The sequence below is a fragment of the Theobroma umbraticum genome, unplaced genomic scaffold (assembly GCF_002168275.2).
Source record: "Theobroma umbraticum cultivar Fairchild unplaced genomic scaffold, ASM216827v3 scaffold_50.0, whole genome shotgun sequence".
NCBI classification, from domain to species: Eukaryota; Viridiplantae; Streptophyta; class Magnoliopsida; order Malvales; family Malvaceae; genus Theobroma; species Theobroma umbraticum.
The window spans coordinates 8,606,641-8,617,511 of NW_018397261.1; the positions used below are offsets into that span (position 1 = coordinate 8,606,641).

At 38.2% G+C, this 10,871-nt stretch overlaps 1 protein-coding gene and 1 pseudogene across 1 annotated transcript; both read left to right on the plus strand.

Annotated features, from left to right (window-relative positions):
- The first annotated feature begins 2,422 nt into the window (after positions 1–2,422).
- Positions 2,423–5,474, plus strand: LOC110418682 (cationic amino acid transporter 1-like). Its single transcript, XM_021431472.1, has 3 exons — positions 2,423–2,582; positions 2,920–3,335; positions 3,825–5,474. The coding sequence occupies exons 2-3, from the start codon at positions 2,921–2,923 to the stop codon at positions 5,222–5,224; spliced, it is 1,815 nt and encodes a 604-aa protein (XP_021287147.1). The 5' UTR covers positions 2,423–2,582; position 2,920; the 3' UTR covers positions 5,225–5,474.
- A 2,067-nt stretch (positions 5,475–7,541) lies between these two features.
- LOC110418625 (cationic amino acid transporter 1 pseudogene) lies at positions 7,542–9,314 on the plus strand (annotated as a pseudogene).
- Positions 9,315–10,871: the final 1,557 nt, after the last annotated feature.

Below are 10,871 nucleotides of genomic sequence, written 5' to 3' on the forward strand. Positions count from 1 at the left end.
AAGTATTCCTTTTGGATTGAGCTCTGACTTGTGATTTCTTCTGGTCTGGATGACTGGAACGACTGATAATTCAATCGACAATCAAATTTCTGTATTGCCCCTTGCCGGCTGTAGTTGAGGTTCATTTTGAACCTAAAACGCCCTGAATATGAAATGGTTGGAACTCAGAAACTAATCAAATTTTAACGTAACATTCATTTTAAACTCAAACGTGCTCATATCTCGAATGATTAAAACTTGAAATGATCAAACTATGGTAGGATTTAAATCTTTTAAATCTAAAATGATTAGAACTTGAAAAAATTATATTCAAATTTTTTAAATCTGAAATAATTAAAACTTGAAAAAGTCATATTCATATAATAAAAATTCATTTTGAACCCGAAACACTCCGAATCCGAAATGACTAGAATCCAAAATGATCAAACACGTCTCTAGTATACATAAAATCCAAAATGATCGCTCTACATTAAAACCCTATAAATCCTGGATTGAAGCACGAGGGAAACACTGAAACGCATAACAGGCTTTATTTTGGGAGTTGGGAGCTTTACACAAAGACAGGAAAACAAGCCCATTACTGGAACCTGTAGCTGCCAATTCGGGCAAGGTGCAATAACTTCCTTCGCCTGACTTGTCCTTGTCTTGTTATAGTGTTTCAAAGATTAAGAATAAAAAATATATATTTGTGAAATGAAAAAGCAATCGGGAGCCGTAAACTGGAACATCTAGTTTGCTTTCTTCAGAAAGTTCAAGGCTAAGGCACATGGTCTTAGTTTCCATCCCACCCTATTGGATTAGTCAAATGATAAAGCTCGACATTAATATTGAATCCCAAAGTCCCCCACCTAGCACCCTCTTTCTGAATTCTACCCACCACAGCTTATCTCATTTCCATTTGTTTTCATACTTGTTCACATCACAGCCTGCCTTTTTCCTTTAGCCATTTGACAAGCAGTTTTGCATTGCAGGAACTAGAAAACGAAGTCGACTTCAAAGATATTAGTCCATGTCGACGACGTCCTATTTTGGGTGTTTTCCAAGTCTGCCGAAGCACGTCGCTGTGACCATGACCGCTGCCTGTTATGTTCAACACTCCAAACCAATTCTCAAGCGGCTGAGCCATCTGCCAGCTTCAGCAATCTATAGGCACTGCGTGTCGTTATCTTCTAATTCTACTTTCACATCCTTCCCTTCACGGAACCTTTATCTGTATTAATTGCTAGTATATATTATTATTATAATACCGAGCCCATCGAGTCCATCTTTTGTACATCGAAGTCGTTCTGATACCTGCGTGTGCCCCCAAGTCAACACATCCGTGTCCGACCATAAAAAAAAGGGTCTCCCTCCCAAATGATAATGATCGTTTTATTGCTGTGTAATGACATGTGCATTTGACTTCATATATTAAAATAGTCTAACATAGACCATTTTTCATTTGAAGAAAAAGCATAAAGGAATGGAATAAACCGCCACATCCAATTCATAAATACACTCCCAAGAGTTCATTTCAAGTTCAAATTTCAATATAAAATGACTTTTTTTTTTTGGAATTTATCTTCAATTTTATCTCAAATTCATAAATATATTGAACTATTATTATGGAATATATATGTGCATTTTATCATTAAATCAAATATTTCAATATTTTAAGGGTTTAGTGTTTTGTTACAATATTTTGTAGGAAATTGAGTTGAAAACGATATTCATATGAAAATCAGTAAAGGTTTTTAATTTTTTTTTTGAAAAATTTATGAGAATTTCATTAAGAGAAAGATTTACAAAATTTATTCTATAGTAATGTAAGAGAAAAATAAAATCTTACTTATTTTCTAATTAATTTTTTGTTAAAAAAATAAAATTTAAATTCATACTCTTTAAGTAAAAAAATTATATAACAATTAATAAATCAAGTATTCAAATACTATAATTAATTATTTTAGGTTATTTGATTGATTTAAATAAAATTAAAATATCATATAATCAGATTCAAGTATGATTCTATTACCGTAGGATTCAATATTCAGGTTACAACAAATTAATGACTAAGAGAATTTAAAAAGGAAGTCCAGCTGTTAACTTAGCGATGAAACCTGAGCCGTGGGATTGACACGTCGACGGTTAAAATCAGAACAAACGCAAAGATGGGGTCCAAATACACCCAGACCGGCGTCCAGCGTTCACATTCTTGACGTCGTAACGCAACGGTATCGCTCTTTAAATAAATAAATAACAAAAGTCGTAATCTCGGCTAATTATTCGGAAGAGCCCTCATTAATTACCTTGGGTTATCAGTAATTCAGTTAATCCCGCAAAAAAAGAAGTAGAAAACAAGGAGCACCATAACTGACAGTTCGGCCAAAACTTAACAGCCAGCTGTCGTTTTGACTTTCCAAACGCAACTGGAAACAGCCTGCTCCAACCACTCTTCCTCACTTCTTCTCCTTCTCCATATAAACTCCCACGTGCTCTCACAGATTTCCCGCGTTCAACTTAAGAAGACCCCTCTCTATCTCTCCCTTCGTCGTCGTGTCATTTCAGACAACCACCGGCGGTCAACGGATTCTAGTTTTAACCAGGTGCTGTATCGTGTTGTTTGTGTTAACGTGGAATCTGTGCTTCTTGTTTATTGATAGTTATGGTGATTAGTTTAATCAATTGTTTATTTGTTGAAATTCTTATCGTGATTACGTAATGGCAATTTTTTAAAATTTTTGGTAATGAGGGGATGGATAGGTATTCGTTTACGAATCCTTGTTTGCATCGTAACACTTTTTGTCTTCGTATCTTTTCCCGTATTGCGGCTCTAGCTTTGCTCTTTATTTAACATTCGAGTTTCACTCTCTCTTTTGTATGTTTGGTTTGTGAGAAAATTAAATAAAAGCATTGGTTTTTATTTTTGGTGGTGGAAAATAGGATGGGGGTGAACGGTGCAGTCGGAGAAGAAGGGATCAGGAGAAGAGGATGTTCATGCACAAAAGACGATTTTCTCCCTGAGGAGTCGTTCAAGAGCTGGGGCAATTATGTTCAAGCCCTCAAGGAAACTCCGACCCGGTTCATGGACCGGGTGCTCACCCGATCGCTCGACTCGACGGAGCTCCACGAGATCAAGGCTCGGAGCCAGCATGAGATGAAGAAGACCCTCTCATGGTGGGACCTCATTTGGTTCGGTATAGGTGCCGTCATCGGCGCCGGCATTTTCGTTCTCACCGGACTCCAAGCGAAGGAAGTCGCAGGCCCCGCCGTCGTGTTATCCTTCGTGATCTCGGGTGTCTCCGCCATGCTTTCCGTGTTTTGTTACACTGAGTTCGCCGTTGAAATTCCTGTTGCAGGTAAAACAAATTCCTACTATACTAAATTTACTAGGTAATCCATATCCATTCAGTTTTGATTTTATCTGTATATAGGCTTTGAAGAATCTTTACTGAACAGGTAAAAAGGAAATCAAAGTTTCAAAGAATCTTGTTGAATATTCCACGGAATTCTGGCCCCATTTACTTTAACTAGAATATCAAAGTTGACTTCTGAGTTTGGTAGGAAAGAAATAAGTTTGGGACCCCGAGAGACGTACTTGTTTCTAAGTGTTTAAATTAGCAGAGATCGTGTCAAACGTGTTAAGTTCTAAAGTAATTGGTCACTTTTCTTTTCTTTTTGTGTTTACAAGGGATCTTGTAATGAATATTTAACAATTTAATGAAGATTAGGTGGATGGGATGGATTTACATGGCTACTTGGAGCTTGCTGACTTTGAAACCTGATTGCTTTTTCCCTGCAGTTTTTGACCTGATTATAAAATAATTGCTTTACCATTTTGCTATCAGGTGGCTCGTTTGCCTACCTTAGAGTGGAGTTAGGTGACTTCATGGCCTTCATTGCAGCTGGTAACATTCTCCTAGAGTATGTTATTGGAGGTGCTGCGGTGGCCCGGTCATGGACTTCCTACTTTGCCACCCTCTGCAATCACCAACCTGAGGATTTCCGCATCATAGTCCACAGCATGCCAGCGGACTATGGGCAACTTGATCCTATTGCTGTTGTTGTTGTCTCTGTCATCTGTGTCCTCGCTGTCCTTAGCACGAAGGGCTCATCGCGCTTCAATTACATTGCTTCTGTCATCCATGTCATCGTCATTCTCTTCATAATCATTGCTGGCTTCACGAAAGCTGACCCCAAGAACTACAGCAATTTTACTCCCTTCGGTGTTCGTGGTATTTTCAAGTCTTCGGCTGTGCTTTTCTTTGCATATGTTGGTTTCGATGCTGTTTCAACAATGGCTGAAGAAACCAAAAACCCTGGTCGTGATATCCCTATTGGTCTTGTTGGCTCGATGGTTATAACCACGGCTGCATATTGTTTGCTTTCTGTGGCATTGTGCCTAATGCAGCCATTCTCACAGATTAATAAAGACGCCCCATTTTCAGTAGCATTTGAAGCTGTCGGGTGGTCATGGGCTAAGTACATAGTTGCTGCTGGTGCGTTGAAAGGCATGACAACTGTTTTGCTCGTCAGTGCCGTTGGTCAAGCACGGTATCTCACACATATTGCACGAACACACATGATGCCACCATGGCTCGCACAAGTCCATCCAAAGACCGGGACACCCATCAATGCTACCATTGTCATGCTTACTGCAACAGCAATCATCGCCTTCTTTACAGATCTTGGCATTCTCGCAGATCTTCTATCAATATCAACATTGTTCATCTTCATGCTTGTTGCTCTTGCTCTTCTTGTTCGCCGTTACTATGTCAGTGGTGAGACAACTACAGCAGACCGTAACAAATTCATTGCATGTATCGCCCTCATCCTTGGATCTTCAATTGCAACAGCTCTGTACTGGGGTCTCAGTGACGACCACGATTGGATTGCATACGTGATTACTATACCAATCTGGTTCTTTGCCACCATGGCAATTCAGATTTTCGTCCCGCATGCTAGGAATCCAAAACTATGGGGTGTACCATTGGTACCATGGCTACCATCGGCTTCCATTGCTATCAACATTTTCCTACTGGGATCAATAGATGGAGCATCCTTCATCAGGTTCGGTATTTGGACTTGTTTCCTGCTATTGTACTATTTCTTCTTGGGATTACATGCATCCTATGATACCGCAAAGGAATCAGGAGAAAACAAGGTTGCAGATGGATGGAAGAAAGTCGAAGAAGGCGTCGCCTCTTCGGAGGCCAAGTCTGGCTTACAAGTTACAAATTCTAGTTAGTTTAGCCGTATGTTCTCTTTAATATATGTGAATTGCGATCAATGTGTGTGTAGTTGGTCTTTTATTCTTATTGTCTTACTTTCCGGAACTTCTCTCTCGAAGGAGAAATTAGTGTTTGTTTATAGGAAAGTACAAAGATTTTCTGTCCATGTTGTCGCAGATTCCTTTGGTAATTCAGTGTGAATATCTTTTCTGTGAAAAATTAAAATAATAATAACATGAAAAAGAGTTTAAACTTTGAACGTTTTAATCATGCTTTCCACACTTGGTATGAGCATGAGATTTAGTGATTAATGTTCCCCTAATCTCCTCTCCCATGCGGAAATTGAGCTGCTACAAATTTCTTCCCTAATCAACCCGTAATCATTTGTCCCGTGTTTTTAATTATTTAAGAGTTTCTATTTAATATCTACAATATTAATGAATTAAACAAAATTCAAACGATGATATTTTCTTTATAAATATAACGTTAGATTATTGTCCTATTCTTTCTCAACAAGTATATTCAAATTTGATTCAGTACATATTCTATTGTATGATTGCAAGAAATCTATTGGTAAATGAAAATTTTCTTTTATTTGACTATCCAAAGAAGCAGAAAAATCTGCTACAGTTTTTCCAAGGGGAATACAGTATACAACATTGAAAATTTGAGACCCCAACTTTCACATAATCTGCGGCAGCAGGTAGGGTTGTGATCATTGATTATCCATGGGAGGGAGGTCTGCTGGAATGTCTGCAAGAATTCATAGCTTTCCAGATATGGCAGACCAAGCTAAAACGAAAGGTAAACGATGCACATGCAAGTGAAAAAATTAAGCTTAGGGAAAGTTGGTTGGCTTTAATCTTTAAAAAGAAAAATTATTTTCTCAGAGTCATATACTCTACCCACTTTATGAATTTGCCCATGGAAGTTTCTCAAAGAAGTAAGTTTCCAGTCTTAGTCTTCCTACAAGTTACAACTGGTTTTCACCATGAAATTCTGCAGACAACTCGGTTGTTACTGAACTCAAATTTTCACCATGTCTGAGTAGAGAACAGATGGTCATGACCTACCATTAATGTTGCATGTTATTTTGACCAGATTCTGCTACCAATTTAATCAAACCACAGTCAGACAAAGACTTGATCTTTATTTCAATTAATAAAATAAAATAAAAAATCCTGCTTCCTTATTGATTAATGCATGAAACAGGAGGCAATTAAAGTTGTCATGCCTTGCTTTGGTTTACGGGTTGTCCAATTAATGATCCTTTCTGCATGCTATCACCACGTTTCAAACCAAAGCATGGAAAGTGACATGTTCTTCTCTTTCTTCACCTTAATTAAAAGCTAGTCTGAATTTGATGTCCAAGGGTCACCTCAATTTGTTTTCGTGCCAATCATCTAATTCCCAGCATTCTTCTTTTATTTCAATGTGAAAGAGGATCATGGTTAAGCTAGCTAGCTATAATACTTTCTTTAATTAACTTTGCTAAATATTAAAACTGTCTTAATGAATTATATGTATGTATATATATATATATATCGCAAAAGTGTAAATGACCTCTTTCAAATATTTGGGCTTTATGTCTAGTGGTTTGCATGAGATGAAGACAGTTCCTCCTAAACAGTAAACTAGATATCAACAGATAGATAGGATCAAGGAAGAATGGGAAATATTCTCAATTTTCTCGCGTCTATTTAGCCTTGACCAGGAATCTGTAATCCCATTGGCCATTGTTTCATAATTATCAGCCTTCAGAGTTCAAAGAGAGCTGTTTCTCCATCTGTTTCTGCCCTCCAGCTTTGCTCAGCTTCAAGCTTTTTCAAGGTATGATTTCTTCCTCTTTTCTCTTGCTGTCTCAGTCCCAGGTACACACAAAAAATCATGCCATTTGCTGGTATGCAGTATGGGGTGTAATCTTTGCTATTAGAAAGCAACAAATTAAGGAATATAAGAAGAAAAACTACAAGCATCTGTTCGGATGAGTAGAACAGATTTGTCAAGTAAGGAAAAAAATGAGCAGGTTAAGTGCATAGGATCTGCTTTCTGCCTTCCCATTTTCCTTAACTTTCTTGGTTATATGATTTAAGTTTTGAATTATTAATGTTAGTCTCCTTTGCATTGAACCCAGCCTTAGCCTTGGATTTGGGCTTCTAGGTAGAGCCGAACCAAGACCAATCCCAATTTGTCCCTCAAGCCTCTGAGGCAGCCTATGGGCCTTGTACAAACAAAACCATTTCGGAAAAATGAAACTGACAATTTCGTAACCCTTTAGTCGTTCGAATTCCCCAATGCTGATACATGATTCATTTTACTATTTCTTAGTAAAAAATGGCGATGGAAACTAATGTTGGTGATGGCAATGGTAATGATCTTAAGAAGAGGGGATGTGGTTGCAGCAAGCAAGATTTCTTACCAGAAGAGTCATTTCAGAGTTGGACAAGCTATGTCAATGCATTGTCCAACACAAAATCTAGGCTCAGAGACCGTCTGCTGGCACGTTCCATGGACCACGTAGAGCTGCATGAAATGCGTGCTCGTAGCCAGCATGAAATGAAGAAAACCCTGACCTGGTGGGATCTCATTTGGTTCGGCATAGGAGCTGTGATGGGTACTGGGATATATGTCCTCACCGGTGAAGCTGCCAGGAACTACTCCGGACCTGCTGTCGTGGTTTCTTATTTTATTTCAGGTATAACTGCATTGCTTTCAGTTCTGTGCTACACTGAATTCGCCATCGAATTGCCTGTTGCCGGCAGCTCTTTCACGTATCTCAGAGTGGAGCTTGGTGATTTCATTGCTTACGTTGCAGCTGGAAACATTCTCTTTGAGTATGTGGTAGCTGGTGCTAGTGTGGCAAGGTCCTGGACTTCTTATCTCGCTACTCTGTTCAACCATGATCCCAACAGTTTCCGCTTTCATGTTTCATCCTTTTCTGAAGATTACAGCCATTTAGACCCCATCGCAGTTGCTATTTCAGTAGTCATATGCATTGCCGCAGGTATAAGCATGACAGGGTCAGCCAGGTTTAACTCTGCCGCCACCATTGTCCAGCTGGTAGTCATCCTTTTCATCCTCGTCGTTGGTTTAACCAAGGCTGACCCCAACAATTACTCCGACTTCGCCCCAAATGGGATCCCTGGCATTTTGAAAGCTTCCTCGATTCTCTTCTTTGCTTACGTGGGGTTCGATGGAGTGGCAACCCTTGGAGAAGAGATCAAAAACCCTGGTCGAGATATACCCATCGGCCTAATCTGCTCCATGTTGGTTATCATAACGGCGAACTGCCTTCTCGCAGCCACACTGTGCTTGATGCAGCCATACTCCCAGATCGATGTCAATGCACCATTTACACTGGCGTTCAAAGCCGTAGGCTTGAAATGGGCCAACTACATTGTTGCGTTTGGTGCATTGAAAGGCATGACCACGGTTTTGTTAGCCAACTTGGTTGGCCAATCTCGCTATTTCACCCACATCGGTCGTACCCACATGGCACCACCGTTCCTTGCACACATCAATGAGAGGACGGGAACACCGGTTAACGCTACGATCATGATGACCATCTTGAATTCCATTGTGGCATTCTTCACCAGCCTTGAAGTGTTGGCAAACCTCCTTTCCTTAGCCACATTGATTATCTTCTCAATGGTTGCATTGGCTCTCCTCGTTAGACGTTACTATGCCAAAGGTGAGACGACAAGCTCTGACAGAAACAAGCTCGTCGGGTTCCTGGTCCTGATCTTGGCATCCTCGGTTGCTAATGCAGTGTACTGGGCCGTAGGCAAGAATGGGTGGATCGGCTATGTAGTGACTGTCCCAGTTTGGTTCTTGGCAACGCTTGGGCTAAAATTGCTGGTGAAGGAAGCGAAGAAACCCAAGCTGTGGGGGGTGCCGTTGGTTCCATGGTTGCCATCAGCTTCTGTTGCCATTAATGTGTTCATCATGGCCTCAATCGACGGGGCTTCTTTCGTGAGATTTGGGGTATGGACGTTGGTCTTGCTCGTCTATTACATTTTCATTGCACTCCACGCTTCGTATGATGCAGCCAAGGAGTTTGAGGAAACAAGAGCCACCGCAACAAACCTTGAGGTTGGACAGCTTTAGGATTAATGCAACTGTTGTTCCCGACAAGTTTTTAATGTTCATAATTTTTGTTGATGACACGTACGGTACTAGTCTATACAATTAAAGACAAGGAAAAAGACAGAAATAGAGAATACAAAGATAAAAAAAAATACAAATCGCAAATTCAAAAAAAAAAAAAGTAAAGAAACCAAGAAGAATAATAATTAAACAAATTGAAGAAAGGGTAATATATATATATATATAGTTTTTTTCAATTTATAATCCAATTAGTCCCGTGCAAATTACCTATACTTACGCCAGTACTCATATTTCTTATTTCTTTACTCTTTGTTTTTTTTTTTCAATATATAATCAAACGTTTTCAAAATCAAAGAAATAAAGGAAACTGAAAATAGGATGGTATTCATTTTACTGTACAAAATCCTTGCCATGCCACGAGGCCCACATCAAAAACTAGGAGATGAAATGGTGTATTTGTGCAGGGAAATCAACCCTAATCAACTGCGTGGTACTTAGAGTTCTAGATTCAACTCTTAAGTTTTCTTCACACCTCCCTCTTCTCTACAAACAACCTATCAACAAGTCAATGTTAAGTTTATGTCAACAAAAGATTGATGAATTACATATTGATAGAGATTGGACAAAAATTTATGAATTCTACCTTCAACTCTCTTATAATTAATTTAAATTTTGTTTATAGTTTAACTCTAATTAATTATATATTAATATCCTATTGTAACTCAAAATTCTCCCTCTACTCCCCTCGAAATCAATCTCATTTTTTTATTTATCTTATCCATTTAATGTTTAGATGTAAAGAAGAGGTTTTTAGTTGTTAGATTTGAAATTCCTCACTTTCTTAGACTGTGGGCTCTTAATCATTGGGCTCAACGCCTGTTGTTACTCATCACAAGCCCTGTGCTCGCAAAACTTCTATCCTTAGCTGCCATTATTCATCTTCCTGCAACGAACTTCGAGATTGGACCTTAACAAGCCGTTGAAAATAGGGATTTACGAGGAATTATTAGAAATGTTAAAGCTTTTAGTGCTCTCATTTGTTTAGTTTACGAAGCTAGGTACCCAAGGATCTAGGATTACTACAACTATTGTTTTGGACAAATATTATTATTAGGACAGAAATTGTATGGGTCTATAATTTTTATTCATCACATTTTAATATTTTAATCTCAATTTACTTGGTTCTATAGCATTATTGCAATTTTGTAAATTTTTATTTGACAGAAAATAAATAATATATTGTTATTTTTTATATATTTTATTTATTTTTTAATAACTTTACTATTTATTAATGTGTTTTTTTATTCTTAGCAAGATGGTTTACTAGCTTCAACGTAGACATGTTGGACATTTTCAAATAGAATAAATATGGGACTCAGTCCCATTTTGAAATAATTAAAAAAAAAACAGTTGAAAGGCATATTTGATAAAAAAAAAAATTAATAGTCAGACACGATAATGTTTGTTGGAACTTTCATATATGCCTATATAAAAACTATATTTTGATTCAAAAGAACACAAAAAACCTCCTCTCCTTTTCTCAATGATCATCAAATT